Genomic DNA, 15958 nt, shown 5'->3' with positions numbered 1-15958 from the left:
TAAGTAAATACTTGTATTCTTTCCGTGGTCAATAAAGCATATTATGTAGATTTTGCTATGACCGATGGTAGTTAAAATTACTTACAGCAGCAGGGGAAAAAATGGTCTGCAGCTTGACTTGAGTTTTCTTGTACATGTCAACCTAACGGCGCACATTGACCCCCGCTGGTACTTCCGGGTCTACTTGAGATCTTTTGCGTGTCTGTTCCCAATTAAAGGTGCTCTGTCATTATGTATTTGGATACCCGCTCAACGTCCCATGCTTAGACTCAGGTTAGTTAGCCCGAGGTGTGCTGAAATCAAATATGTTTTTATTCCCGGCGATACAGGCACAAGCAAGTGAAGCTGAAGTGAATTTCCCATGATATCATTTGATGTAGGCTGAGATGGTTTATTAGAGTGCATGTGTGTAGTCATTGGGCTAATTTAAAGGGCTACACATTGATCCTAGAAAAGGAATGTTACACTGTGAGATGAGGAACAGTGGGACAAACAACAACAGAAGAGAGAGAGAGAGAGAGAGAGCGAGAGAGCGAGAGAGCGAGAGAGAGCGAGAGAGAGAGAGAGAGAGAGAGAGAGAGAGAGAGAGAGAGAGAGAGAGAGAGAAGAGAGAGAGAGAGAGAGAGAGAGAGAGAGAGAGAGAGAGAGAGAGAGAGAGAGAGAGAGAGAGAGAGGACAAGAAGATAGACCAGTGTGGCCGGTTTGTGTCGCTGTACACATCCCATCATGCAATGCTAAGAGACAGAAAAAAAGAGAGCATGGATAAGGACTTGATGTCATTACACTGCAGATCGCAGCCTTCATTATGAAGCCTCAGCAACACTATAATCTAACAAAGGTAAGGTACGTGTTTGTGTAACTTGAATGAGTACTTTGGCTGAATATATGTGTGCCATTGTAGTACTTTCCCTAGTACAATGGCGGTCGGTGTGAGTTTGAGTTAGACCGAGCTACGTTGCCGGGGTTACCCAGATGGGAGGCTTGGGATAAAGCAAAACAGGTGTTTATGCAAGCTGACACTGCACTAAAGCTTCACCAGCCAGACATTGCCACCGATACTTATTCTTGCTTTCTTTTCTTTGTGCGGTATAAACTGTATGTTTGACCTAGAATGGGTAGTCCTAAAGTTATCACCATTATGCAAAATCAAATATGGTGCCAATGGTTTCCTTGTACGCGAATGAATACTATGTGCACATCACTGTCCACCTTATCTGTTTTTCCCCCCAAATCCATGGCTTCAAGGTTTCACTGAGTTGTTGACTACCTCTGGCCGTGGAAGGCTGATACGTGCACTGCACACCGAGACTGATTGTGTCACATTTTGACGTCCCTCACTGGATTGCAGCTGAGTGAGTTTTTCCAGTTTTTGTGTTCAGGTTTAGCTAAGTGCGTTGCTGGGGTAAACAGATGTTACGATAAGAGCAAGTACATTCTATGAATGGACTCATTGAGAGATGATACTGTAGAGGATTTTTTTTCCAAAGATAAAACTGATTGATGTTCTTGCCTACAATAACTCTCAAAAGTGGCACATTTCATATCTTCTCAAGGTATAATACCATAGAAATGAAAGTTGGATAAAACTAGCATAACCTTTGTATTCAAAATGAGTCTAAAATTAGTCAAAACACAGTTATTATTGTCTAAATATCTTGCATGACAGGTAGGTACACCTCTTGGTGAATATGTCCCAAGTGTGGTTGGTGTGAATTTTTAGTTTGAGAACCATGCCTTGACCCTCTTGGACATGAACTTAAATAGAGCCGCACATTTTTTTACTGGAATCTAATCACTCAGGCAGCACGGTGGAACAGGGGTTAGTACGTGTGCCTCACAATACGAAGGTCCTGGGTTAAATCCTGTGCTCTGGATTTTTCTGTGTGGAGTTTGCATGTTCTCCCTGTGACTGCGTGGGTTCCCTCCGGGTACTCCGGCTTCCTCCCACCTCCAAAAACATGCACCTGGGGATAAGCTGATTGGCAACACTAAATTGTCCCTAGTGTGTGTGAATGTGAGTGTGAATGTTGTCTGTCTATCTGTGTTGGCCCTGCGATGAGCTGGCGACTTGTCCAGGGTGTACCCCGCCTTCCCCCCGAATGCAGCTGAGATAGGCTCCAGCACCCCCTGCGATCCCATAAGGGACAAGCGGTAGAAAATGGATGGATGGATATTCACTCCTGAAGCTGGTGGATACTACACACCTTGCTCTCTACTCAAGCTTCCTTAAGGATGCCTCACAGGTACTCAAATGGGTTCAGGTCTGAAGGAGACATACTTGGTCACTCCATTACTTTCGGCTTCCTCAGCAAGGCACTTGTCATCGTAAATGGTACATTTTTCTTGCGGCCCAATTTCCCAAGGGAGAGCCTTCAGAAAGTCACAATACCTGTTGAAATGGGTTTCCCTCAATGAACCGCATTTATTCAGTGGCTGCAGCACTCATGCAGCCCAAAGCAATGACCCTACCAACACCATTCTTGACTTTTGGCAAGACACATTACCTTGATACTCACCAGCTATTTAAACAATAATGGTTTGTGTTGACTCATTTTCAGTGGCTAGTAAATGTATACTGATATACCAACTGAACACTAGAGCCTGATCTACTGAAGGTTTGCGTGAATTAAAAGAAGTGCAAACTTGATAGCACATGCAAAGCTGATCTACTAAACTTGTGCACAGAGGATTGCGTCTCTTCGGTGAGAAAAATAAAGAGCACAAGTCATTTAGCGTGTGTCTTCATGGATATGCAGAATATATGCGAGAGGATAACATGCTTCTACCTGTATAGTTATTTAGCACAGAAGAATGAATGAAGATTGTTGTTTTGCATCTCAATTTAGTACGTCTGGAAAGGACGTGCAAACTAACAGTTGCGCAGAAATAGCTTTGAAACAAAGATTTATCATGCTACAGCTCCATCCTACATATGCGTGTCAACAAATATGGACTGTCAAAAAAAATAATAATTAGACATATCATCTATTCAGCAATATAATTTTATAATTTTATAGCTGCTGGATGAGTTAAAGGGCTGATAACAAATTCAATTGATGCGTTTTGGTGTCTTTTTTTTTTTTTTTTAATGACGTACGTTTTTTCATATAGGTGATATCAACATCTTGTTCTGTGTACGACACAAACTTCTTGCAATATGCATTTTCTTGCGTCGAGAACATTCCAGAGCACACTCGCAGTTATTGACAGCATCTTCCATGAGTGCACCTTCAGCGCGGAAAAAAAGTGGGTTCTGTTAGGAATTGCACTGCAAGACTGACTCTAAACTACCACATTCATGATAACATGAATGGGCAGATAACATGAATGCGCAATTATCAGTGTCTCCAGGCTGAAAGCTGCGTAGTACACACAAAAGCCTCACTTAAATAAGCCAGTCTGCACTAGTTATCAATTGTGTTTGTAAATCACATGCAACACGCCCACTAATAGTACGCACAATTTTATATTTAGCACACGCTGTTGCTGTAGTGTGTGTTATATAGATATTAGTACAGTAGATCTGGCCCTAAGTGTCTAAAGTATATCAATGTTTACTTTCTATTGTTTCTTTTTTATATATATACACACACACACACACAGAAAGATTAGAGCTGTCAAAGTAACGCACTGATAATAAGTTAGCGCTAATTTCTTTCAACCCAATTATTAAAAACAAATTATTATTATTGCATTAAATGTGTGCGCCACAGCCACAGACATAAAGCAGAAATGAACATATATATATGTGTAAATATACTTAAATGCTTGCTAAAATGTGAAGGGTGTACCCACCGTTGTGTGATACTGTATCTCTCCACTCACTGTCCACTATGTGCAAAGTTGTGTTCCCTATCCTAAAACCATTTCATTTCACTTTGACCATTTTGAGAAGCCACATCAACCACAGTCCACATATCACCACATTCCAGTATGAAATGTTTTAAGGATGAAGATTTATACTTTTTTTTTCCATGCTTGGCAGGCATTGGGAGCTCATCGTTAAAGCCCTGCCGCGGAATTAAAGACTTCCAAGGATAGAGCAACATAACAATGAATACTTTTGGACAACCACTCATTAATACACGATGGCCATCAATCTAATGTTGGCAACTGCTGCTGTCCCATCCCTTGGAATTGTATAAATAAACCCAGTGCAGTCATCAATTTACTTTTTAAGGATTTGGCTCTTGACAAGTGCTCATTAACTTTGTTTATGCTCTGACAATGGATGTGTCTCTACTCCCCACTCCAGTGACTGAGTACACCAATTCAAGGGGTTTAGCGTGCTTCACTGTGAGTTCTGCCAACTCTCCCTCTAACAGTCTTACCCGCAGGCCAGGTGTTAGGCGAGACCGAGCTTCTTCCGCTGAGGTGGTGGCCAGAGCTGAGGACGTTGAAGAACGAGGGAAGCAAACTGGATTAATTGGATCAAGCAAGAGAGGCAGATTGATCGACGACCAGGATCTGAGGACAGATTTGATATCTGATTTCCAAACCAAGACCTCGAGTGGAATCAATGGCAAAAGCCGGAACGAAGAAAATGAACTATCTGGAAGCATAGTGTCTTCCAGTCTGACTCACAATGACACAATAGACAAGAAAGCCACAGATTTTTGCATCAACAGAAGTCGTAACTATAACCCTACATCTGAGAGTGAGACTAGAACAGACTGGAGAAAGAGCAACCTGACAAGTAGAAGCAGGAGTGTCGATTGGAGGTCAGGAGCAAGAAGTCCTGATCGGGGCACGCAACGACATGATGTATCAGAATGGTCAAGTGAAGAAAACAAACTGAAGGAGAGGGACACTATAGGCCTTAGAGGTCGATCCATGTCTTCATTCAGGGCTTCTGCAGGGGGTTCTCAAGGCAGCAGTATCCCTAGAAATTATTTGGAGCAAACTTCAGAAGCAATGGATGGAGAGAACTCCTTCCCTTTAAAGCTAAAGTCTTCCCCTGAAGCTATCTGTGAAAGAGAGGCAGGCTCTATTGGGACTATAAGAGGCCAGAGTATATTAGAACGGATTGAGAAGCTCTATGGCTCATCAAAAAGTGACGATTTGAGCAAATTTAGGACTTTTGTTTCCTCAGAGAAGGGTGTCTTGAACGTTTTGCCAAGTTCTTGTGACGAGGAAAAAGGAGGAACTTTTCCCAGGCGTGGCTCTTCTGTTGAGAAAAGCTACTATAGTCCAGTGGACACAAATGGATCATACACTGGGACACATTTAGACACCAATGTTCCAGATTTTAACAGTTCACCAGGCCCAAAAACCTGGGCGAAATTACCAGTGGGACACTGGCAAGAACGAATCTATGGGAGGTATTCGGACGTAGGTGGAGTTAGCGGGGTTACAGGATCCATGGAAACAATGTCTCTGGATAGAGCAAGGAGCAGAAACACCATAGCTAATCAGATTAGAATGGCTCGGACTGCTCAGTCAAACACTTTATTAGAGCAGACATCTCCAAGCAGAGTGGGAAGTGGAAGCATAGATCTTGGAAGGGAAAGTTGGCAAAGAGAAAAGACTGAAACTAGCAGAATAAATAGGACACAGAGACGATTTACACAAGAAAAGGGAAATGTGACAGGAGAGGCTGATTTAAAAGGAAGTTATGAAGATGAGTTTGGGTCACTTCGACAAAACTTTAGAGAAAACACACTGGGATACACGGGAACCTCGGAGACACTGTCCCCATTAGTGAGTGTGAGGAACAAGATTAATCAGTTTGAGGCTCTGACACAAAGATCTCAGGGTTTTGTAAAGGACCAAGGTGCCTTGCCCAGACGTGCCCTTTCTGTGCCAACTCGACTCAACAGCGACCATGATGGCTTGAAGAGCGAGGCAACAATTGGTAGTCACCATATTGGGCAGCGGGAGAAGGGTAGGAAAGCAGAGGAGAAAGTAGGTGAAGGTCAACTGATAAGTCAGTCTCAAAGGTCTTGGTCAGTGGATGACAGTGAAAAATGGGTACGAGATGATTTGGCAAAGAAAGAATGGACATCTATAGATCGTGTTAACAAATACACAGTCAGAAATTTTAGTGAATATTCCAGGTTGAAACATACACCAAAATCCCACCAAAAAGAAGATCCCCTACATTATACAAACTTACACTTAGACGAACCGGATTTGTGTAAAGTCTCAAGCGACAAAGACTGGAGAAGCACCAATACAGAGTTACCAAGTGACCCTGAACCACGCCCGTATGCTGAGCTCTCAGGTATAAAAAATGTGAAACCTCCCCTGATTTTATTAGCAGTTACTGATGATGAAAAGACTCCGACAAACACCCCAAACCACTCGCCTCTATGCTCTCCAGTCTCATTACTAACCAACACTCCTCTACTTGTACCTACTGAAAAAGAAATTCGCCGAGGCCCTTCAACCACCATGCGTCCCCTTGCCGCCTCCTCTCGCAGCAACCTTGCAGACCTCATGTTTCCAGATGTCACTGATGTTGACGCAAAAGGAAAGAAGGTGTTGGACCTGGATGCTTGGGTGGCAGGCTGGAAGGCTTGGCGGAACGATGATGACGACGATGCAAGCACACAGAAAGATGACAATTCAAACTACGATTCAGACTCTGGAGAGTCCTCGGTAACCATAACCAGCCACATGAGCCTGTCAGACCGCAGGAGCTTCTCCGTCAGGTATTATCAAATAGAAGTTCAATAACGTTTCCTATATGGTTCACTTTGACTCTTGTTTTCTACTACTTGCAGTCTCGCAGAACTGTGTTACTTTACCGGAACCGACTACGAATCAGAGAACGACGACGAGTGGTCAGGGGCAGTGGGCAATAGGTCGACATCACTGAGATCTGACATGTCAGCACTATCATACGTGTCTGTGATGCCCAGCGAGGAGCTCGACAAGCTCCTGGAGGACGTCAGGGGCCTGGGGAACAGCACCGTGCAGGTGCATAAGCTCACTATTAGTATTGAATCCATTTATTCAGGGTGAAACATGTACTAATCACCTTGGCTGACAGATAAGCATCTTTTGCACAGAGGTTACACATTAGAACCATATTGAATATTCCACAGTCAGTGATTTTACAAGGTTTGCGGGCAGAATCAGTGTCAACCAGGGAAGTAACCGTACGCAAGAATTTCGGTTAAATACCTCGGTTTTAAGGTCACGATTCGGGTTTTTTTTGGTACAGCAAGGAAAAAGCACAATAACTAAGTAATTGTTTCTGAAATGAAACATGCAAAAATGTATACAGCTTACAGAAAAAATGCAGGACACAGGTGGCCACATTGATACTATCCACATACTTTTTGACCATTTACATATTTCACGGAGAGGACCAAGTCAGTGCTAAAGTATGACTGGAGCCAAAAAGCTAGGCTCCATAGGATTTGTTATCTATCAAAAAACTTACATTTAATGTGCACCCTGTTGGAAATCAGCACGCTTCTTTACTGAGCCAATGAGTTTGTAGTGAAAAATCTGATTATGAATACATGTATCATCATACCCCCCAGGTCACATTTACACATGTGTGATCCATGCTCTTTTATGGCTTTTCTTCTACCTCCTAAGGTAGAAAGAATATTGTCTACAGAACAGCAATTTAGCAGTCTTTACAAAGTCGGCTACGATATGCCCCAGCTTAACTTGTGACGCTGAACAGACTAAGTAGTAGACATTGGATGAACAGATTGAAAAAACTCAAATTGATGAAGTCGGTCCCGCTTATGTCGACCTGTTTGTATACTGTATACGGCTATGGTCCTGTAGTAGTCCACACCCAAGTCGTTGTTAACTGAATTGCGTTAAAATAATAAAATGTTTTTGAGCCATCAAGATGGCACCACTAACTTATATTGTGTTATTGCAGGATGACATTAATGTTGTGGTTCTCCACAAGGAGATTGCTGTCGGGCTGGGATTTAGTATTGCAGGAGGCGTCGACCAAAACAAACCAGTCACTGTGAGGAAAACTGCATATTTACGCATTTAAATGCATCCTCTGTCATTCGTGTCTCACTTGCATGTACTCTCCTCAGGTCCACAAAGTTTTCCCCACTGGTGTGGCAGCACAAGAAGGCTCGATTGGAGAAGGGGACCAGGTCTTGTCAATCAATGGCACTGCGCTGGGGGGCCACACTCATTGGGAGGCTCTGAGGGTCCTGAGACGAGCCAAGACTCGTGAGATGGGAGTGGTGGTCCTGAAGAGGAGGGGCGTCAGCATCTTGAAGGGGGAAGAAGGTCAGACTGAGGAAGCAGCGCCAACTCAGATCCCAGACTCAGGTGATAGTCAAGCTGAGATGCACATGTGTGGTGGAATTTTAAGTGACAATGTTTTTTTAATGTATTTTTTGGATGTTTTTAGGTCAGGCTGTTCAAGTGTGTCTGGAGAAGAAAAGCAGGGATCTGGGCTTCAGTTTAGAGGGAGGTGCTGATCTGGGAGACAAACCACTCACCATACAGAAGATCTTCCAAGGTACGCAGATCGTTAAATCTAATGAGCTTGTTTGTACATGGAAACCTGCTTAAGTCAGTCCCACTAATGTTGACTAATGTCACTGTCAAACAACTCATCAAGTCCTGGTCCTCTTATTATTACTAAAAAGTCAACTTCTGGTTCTTCTATCGAAGAAGAAAAAACAATTACTGAAAGTTTTATCGAACGCATTTTTAGAAATTAATATCGGTTACATGTTTATCGTGATCTATTCTAGTAATTTTATAGCCCAGCACTACGTTGACTATAGATATTACCAGGGCCGCCCCTCCCTGCAAGCAGATCACATGCTGTGGGTAGAGCCCCGCTACATGTGAAAGGCCTTGTTCTGCTTGAAGAAGCGCCTGTAAAATGTAAATTAATAAAAGATAGGGCGCTTCATATGAAATTTTAATGCACACACATTCCTAGGAGGGATGGGTACCTTTCACATTTGAATCGATACAGTACCAATTCCTGGTACCTGAAAATCCATATCGGCGCTCAATGGTACTCATGTTTCCGGTACTTCTGTAAAAATCTAATGATAACTGTGCTGTCCATTTCTTACACATTTGAGTCTCATTTGCAAGTATTATATACAGCAGTACACTTTACCTACAGTTGTAATTTTAAAACGTTAGATGGCACGGCACAAGTGTGTTGCCTAGTAAGGGAGTAGTCAATGCCACTAAAGTACCAGACGGATAGAAAACAAGTGGCCTCTGTATTGAAGCTATATCATATGTATCTGATTTATAACCAGTGTTGGGTTAGTTACTGAAAACCAGTAACTAGTTACAATTACTAGTTACTTTATTTCAAAAGTAACTCAGTTACCAACTCAGTTACTTACACCAAAAAGTAATGCGTTACTGTGAAAAGTAACTATTTAGTTACTTCTTTTTTCCCCCCTTTTTTTAAGGCTCCCATTAATGCCCTTTTAGCCTTCATTTCAGTACTGTTATTGCACTGGAGAATAATACAATCTGTTGATCAACTTGACATGCATTTGCATCACTGAACTCAGAAAACAATGTGGTCTACATACAACACACAAAGACAAAGATATGTTTCAAAGGGCCAATTTATTTCAGGCCAGAAAAAATTTACAAAACTATTTTAAATAGCTGCAACATAATGGCACTTTAACTTTAACTCTAAGTAGATAGGATCTTTGATCCAAGACACAACTTACATTTAACTAAAATGTTATTTTCTTTGTGCTCGACAAAAGAAAAGTATTGAGAATGTCTCCATGTTAAAAAACTCGACTTCTGGCTTCGCCATGATGTCTTGTTAGTTGTTATGAGAGTAGCGTATGTGTGTGTGTGTGTGTGTGTGTGTGGCCCTTTAAGATATGACAGCATGAGAGGTGAGTGACGTCAGTGAGTGAGTGGGCGAGAGAGGTGAGGGAGCGGCGACAGTGAGTGCGTGTAGGTGCTCTAGCTTGGTGGATGGCTGCGTGCAATAAAGTCACAAAGTTGCAACAAACCGTCATTCACCCTCAGCTGTAAAGACCCTCTTCCGGGTAAAGTGAAGGTTGTTAGACCCGAAGTACGGCTCTGGAGGAACGTCTCCCCTGCGGGGAGGCGTGCTTTCTGTGGGTGGGGGAAAGCACGCCTCTTCTTTTCCACCGGAGCGCTCAAATAAAACACACTCAGATCTTCAGTTTCTAGCCGATACTACATAAAAATAACGTAAAATAACGCAGTAACGCATCATGCAGTAACGGTAACTGAGTTACTGTATATAAAAAAATAACGCGTTAGATTACTAGTTACCGCCGAAACTAACGGCGTTACAGTAACGCGTTACTTAGTAACGCGTTAGTCCCAACACTGTTTATAACACTAAAAGACTTACAAAGTTTGTGAGTAAATAGTTATGATCAAAATAGTATCAATCCCACAGAGATTCCCAAGCCATTTTGAGAGAATGTGCAAGCCAGTCACGTGATCCGTGACGTAGAGATGAGAACCACAGATCCCTTCCCCATCAACAAAAATGCAAATCAATGTGAGAGCCAGCAACGATTAATGGTTACTTTGGGAAAAATTATGTTCCAGAAACGTATATTTTTTATCCTGAATATAAGGAGGGTGAGCTGATGGGATGTTCATATCTTCTTGTTTAGATGAAGAATTAATTATAACCCACACAAAGGGTTAAAAGGAAAAATTGCTGCCTGCAGACACCGTCTTCGGTTGTGTGTGTTTGTCTTCATCTCCGGAAATAAATTGAACGTCACAGATAAACAACTTCTAGATTTGTGGCTTAATCCTCCTATTATCCAGACGAGAAGCATGATTTAGAATCTAGAATAACTTTGACGAGCTGAGACGTGATGCAGATGCAGCAGCAGCAGGACATCGGCTTGCTCACAGTTCACTTTTTTACGTTCTTAAAACAACAATAAATGAATACATAAAAATCAATACAGGTAACACAGATAGGTTGTTAATGTACTTAATGGTTTACATACTTTACTAAATATGTGATAGGTTATGTGTCATTCATCAATTAGGTTCAAGGTTTTTATCAGTATTTCTCTTATCTGTACTTTGTAAACACTTTTTAGTCTGAACAATTTCCAAAATGGATCACATCAAATACATTGTCTGACTTATTTGCTTAATCCATTCCATATTTTAATTCCACATACTGATATACTAAGGGTCTTAAGTCGTGTGCGTGCATACAAATGTTTTAAGTTACATTTTTCTCTAAGATTATATTGTTTATATTCTTTTGCTGAGAAGAATTGTTGTACATTGTTATATCACATGTTAAAATTTGCTTTGTGCATATTTTTAGCTGTTTGCAAAAGCACAAAGTCTTTGAATTTCAATATTTTCAATTTGATAAATAAGAAGTTTGGATGTTCTCTATAGCCAATGTTATGGATTATTCTAACAAACCTTTTTTTGTAACACAGTTAATTAATGCAGTGTACTTTTGTAGTTATTTCCCCATATTTCTGCACAGTAACTCAAATATGGTAACACTACAGAGCAATTGAGAGGATGGAGTTATTTTTGGTCCAGAATATATTTGTTCATTATTGAGATATTCCTTTGCACCTTGTGTGGTATATTTTTATATAAGGTTTCCAGTTCATTTTATAATCTATTATTACACCCAAACATGTGATTTCATTTACTCTTCTAATGTCTACACTGTCAACTTGAATTTGTGTTTGATTTTCTCTTCTGCCGTTACCAATTAGCATAATTTAAGTTTTACTGAGATTCAGAGATAGTCTTTTTTTGTCAAACCACATGTTTAATTTATTTATTTATTCTGTTACTATTTGTATCAGTTCGTGTGTGGTCTCTCCTGAAAAAAAACACATTTGTATCATCTGCAAATAGAAATAACTAAGTCTTTTGTAACTTTACGCATAGCGATTGAACAGATTTGGTCCCAGTATTGATCCCTGGGGTACGCCACAAGATATCTTTAGAGTTGCAGACGTTTGTTCGCGTAGTTTCACGTATTGATTCATGTTCCTTCTTATCTGATTTGAGACCAGCTCTCTGATGCCATGCCTTTCTAATTTGTTGATTAAGATATCATGATTAATTTGGTCAAATGCTTTTGTTAGATCCATAAACACTGCCGCTGCACACTGTTTACCATCTATTGCGTTAGTAATCTGCGTTATTTCGATTAATGCCATCGATGTTGAAATTTTGGCTCTGTATTCGTATTGATTATCGACAAGTATACCACTTTTTTTTATGATTATGAGGTCTGTTGTTGAATAATTTTTCAATGATTTTTGAAAATTTGTGGAAGTAGGGAAACAGGTTTGTAAATTGGTGTTTGTCTCCAGTCTTATAAATCCTTACAACTTTTGCAATTTTCATTTTGATGGAAATTTACCTGTCTGAAATATGCTTAATGGGGAACTGCACTTTTTTAAATTTTGCCTATCATTTACAAAAGTCAGCTAACAATTGACTCAATTGGAGTCACTCTATTTCGCCTATAAAGCTCTCTAAGAAAAACCTCCAAAAACCCCCATCAACGTTTTATAAACATAATGTAAGTATATATGTAATGTAGTAATAAGCACATTTATAATACCATATTCACATATTTTTCTAATTTTAAGCATACATCAACAAATTAATTTCACAGACGCATCACAACATTCGCTTTTTCCTTCAACAACAAAAACACTACTTTTCACGGAAGACTTCATGAGAGCCAACAATGACTCTGGGCCAAAGGATGATCCAGAACCTATTTTTGAGCCTGAATATATGAAGTTTGATCTAGTTTTAAAAGCTGTGTGCTAAACAGATGCGGCTTTTGTGAAACACTGAGCATCATGTAGCAGTATTGCTGAAGTGCTGAACAATTAATACTAACTACTAACATAATAAAACAATGACTTACTGTACAATGTCTGCTCTCACTGGAATACCGACAGATGGGATGTTTAGATCATCCCTTTTTAAATGAAGAAATATTCATAGTCCTCACAAAGGCTTAAAAAAATGGTGCTGCAATTGAGGTCTTTGTGTGTCTTTCTCGACATCTCGGGTTTAAGTCGAATTTCAAAGTTTACCAGTTTCTCTGTTTATGGCCGCAACCTTTTACTATTCAGGTAAGAGGCATGATTTATAATCTAGAATTACATTTCACAAACTCAGAGGCTATGCAGCAGCATTAGCAATTTAGCTCACATATGATCACGGTGCCGCTAAAAATGGTCTGTCTGCGTTAGTGCTTATAATAACAATTTTGCTGATACCTGGTTAATTTTTGGGCCAAATAGTGTACTCCCATTAGCTGCATTGTGGGCCACCTCGTACTTGCCATATTTTACGACTTAGAATGCATAAAACAAAAAAACATGTTTTCTCGTGAGGCAAGAACACATGATTGTGAATGATAGGCAAAATTCCCAAAAAGTCCAGTACCCCTTTAAAATAATTTTTTGCGCAAAAAAAAATTCATGAATTTGTTTTAGTACTAAACATGATTGATTTTTAAATAAGTATAAAAGTTGTTTTACCTAGATTAAAAAAGGTGTATTTTATTTAATCCGGAAAAAAAAAAAAATAGAATGAAATACAATTCTGCTTAGGGCTCTAATTTAGCCTGGAGCAGCTCTAGATATTACCTTCTTTGTATGAGTGAGCAATGACAACCGCAATATCATCATCTTTGTTTTTTTTGTTTTGTTTTTTTTACTTCCTTTTTATTGTCATTCAAATTTGAACTTTACAGTACAGATAAGAACGGCATTTTGTTGCATTAGCTCATGGTAGTGCAGGATAAAAAAGCAATAAGGTGCAGATATAAATAAATAGATTACTGTACAGATAAATATATTGCACTTTTGCATATGCATCCACGTTTATGGATGTATGTTATATTGTTGGCACTGAATCTACAATAATTGTCCAGAAACAACAGTTCACTTTTAATGTACTATGTACAAAAACTGGAGAAGGCGTTTGTGATGTTGGGCTGTGCTACCACTGAACGAATAGTAGCAGAGGACGGGAATTGCGCCTGTGGGACAGTAGAGAGTTATGCTATTCTAAAGGCCTACTGAAATGATTTTTTTTTATTTAAACGGGGATAGCAGATCCATTCTATGTGTCATACTTGATCATTTCGCGATATTGTCATATTTTTGCTGAACAGATTTAGTAGAGAACATCGACGATAAAGTTCGCAACTTTTGGTCGCTGATAAAAAAAGCCTTGCCTGTAGCGGAAGTAGCGTGACGTCGCAGGTTGAAAGGCTCCTCACATTTCCCCATTGTTTACACCAGCAGCGAGAGCGATTCGGACCGAGAAAGCGACGATTACCCCATTAATTTGAGCGAGGATGAAAGATTCGTGGATGAGGAACATGAGAGTGAAGGACTAGAGTGCAGTGCAGGACATCTTTTTTGGCTCTGACCGTAACTTAGGTACAAGGGCTCATTGGATTCCACACTTTCTCCTTTTTCTATTGTGGATCACGGATTTGTATTTTAAACCACCTCGGATATTACATCCTCTTGAAAATGAGAGTCGAGAACGCGAAATGGACATTCACAGTGACTTTTATCTCCACGACAATATATCGGTGAAGCATTTTAGCTATGGAGCTAACGTGATAGCATCGTGCTTAAATGCAGATAGAAACAAAATAAATAAGCCCCTGACTGGAAGGATAGACAGAAGATCAACAATACTACTATCAGGAGACACCGAACCAAACACGACCTGTAACTACACGGTTAATGCTGTGCCGCCTGTCGAAGCCTAGCAATGCTGTTGCTAACGACGCCATTGAAGCTAACTTAGCTACGGGACCTCGTCAGAGCTATGATAAAAACATTAGCGCTCCACCTACGCCAGCCCTCATCTGCTCATCAACACCCGTGCTCACCTGCGTTCCAGCGATCGACGGCGCGACGAAGGACTTCACCCGATCATCAATGCGGTCGGCGGCTAGCGTCGGATAGCGCGTCTGCTATCCAACTCAAAGTCCTCCTGGTTGTGCTGCTGCAGCCAGCCGCTAATACACCGATCCCACCTACAGCTTTCTTTGCAGTCTCCATTGTTCATTAAACAAATTGTAAAAGATTCACCAACACAGATGTCCAGAATACTGTGGAATTTTGCGATGAAAACAGAGCTTTTTGTATAGGATCCAATGGTGTCCGAATACTTACGTTTCAACCATTGACGTCACGCGCATACTCATCATACATAGACGTTTTCAACCGGAAGTTTCGCGGGAAATTTAAAATTGCACTCTATAAGTTAACCCGGCCGTATTGGCATGTGTTGCAATGTTAAGATTTCATCATTGATATATAAACTATCAGACTGCGTGGTCGGTAGTAGTGGGTTTCAGTAGGCCTTTATTGTAAACAAACAAATGTTCAAAAGGGTAAAGAAATCTATATTATTTCACATTCTTCTGTGTCTGGCCAAAGTCACATGTACTGTAAATGCAAGCGAGGGCAAATTTTGGTTTCAATGTGAGTTAGCCAGTTGGGGCGCAAACATGGACTCCACATTAAAGTAACTGACTGACTTCATCCTCCACAGGCGGTCCAGTGGACAAGATATGTCCTGGTGATGAGGTGATGGAGATCCAAGGTGTGAGCACGGTAGGAATGAGGCGCCTGGAGGCCTGGACTTTGATCCGAGGACTTCCTCCTGGACCTGTAGATATGGTAGTACGCCGGCCTTGTAAAGCTCAGGAACCGTAGGGATTGTGGAAGCAAATCTAAACTGGACTTTAAAAAAAAAAAAAAAAAATACACCACTTAGTCATATGGTTTTAACAAAGCTATTTACATAAGAAGCACAAGCCGGATTTTATCAAGGTATGAATTTTACTTCAAGCATATTTAAAGTTGTTTAACAGATGCAGCTACCTCAAAGCCATATATGAACGAAGAGCAACATTGTGTGATGTACTGTGAATAGATGCTAACAGCATTTATATTGCTTTTTAATAAAGCTGAACTCAAATGGG

General features: G+C 40.6%; 1 protein-coding gene across 6 annotated transcripts in view; it reads left to right on the top strand.

The window, feature by feature from the left end:
* Window positions 1-15958, top strand: part of si:dkey-92i15.4 (uncharacterized) — a 24089-nt gene extending 8131 nt beyond the window's left edge. For 2 of the 6 annotated variants that reach the window (XM_062029903.1, XM_062029905.1), the window contains exons 3-9: window positions 1246-1352; window positions 3986-6653; window positions 6726-6921; window positions 7850-7942; window positions 8019-8262; window positions 8345-8455; window positions 15526-15958. In XM_062029903.1, the coding sequence (XP_061885887.1) occupies window positions 4228-6653; window positions 6726-6921; window positions 7850-7942; window positions 8019-8262; window positions 8345-8455; window positions 15526-15689 (3234 nt within the window). In that variant the 5' untranslated portion in view covers window positions 1246-1352; window positions 3986-4227 and the 3' untranslated portion in view covers window positions 15690-15958. Of the gene's footprint in view, window positions 1-694; window positions 839-1245; window positions 1353-3985; window positions 6654-6725; window positions 6922-7849; window positions 7943-8018; window positions 8263-8344; window positions 8456-15525 lie in introns of those variants that run through there. The other 4 variants (XM_062029904.1, XM_062029907.1, XM_062029908.1 and 1 more) reach the window with 3 other exon arrangements.

The sequence above is a fragment of the Entelurus aequoreus genome, linkage group LG20 (genome assembly GCF_033978785.1).
Source record: "Entelurus aequoreus isolate RoL-2023_Sb linkage group LG20, RoL_Eaeq_v1.1, whole genome shotgun sequence".
Taxonomy (NCBI): Eukaryota; Metazoa; Chordata; class Actinopteri; order Syngnathiformes; family Syngnathidae; genus Entelurus; species Entelurus aequoreus.
Note: the sequence above shows the minus strand (reverse complement) of the source record. Positions and strands in the feature narration are given on the sequence as shown.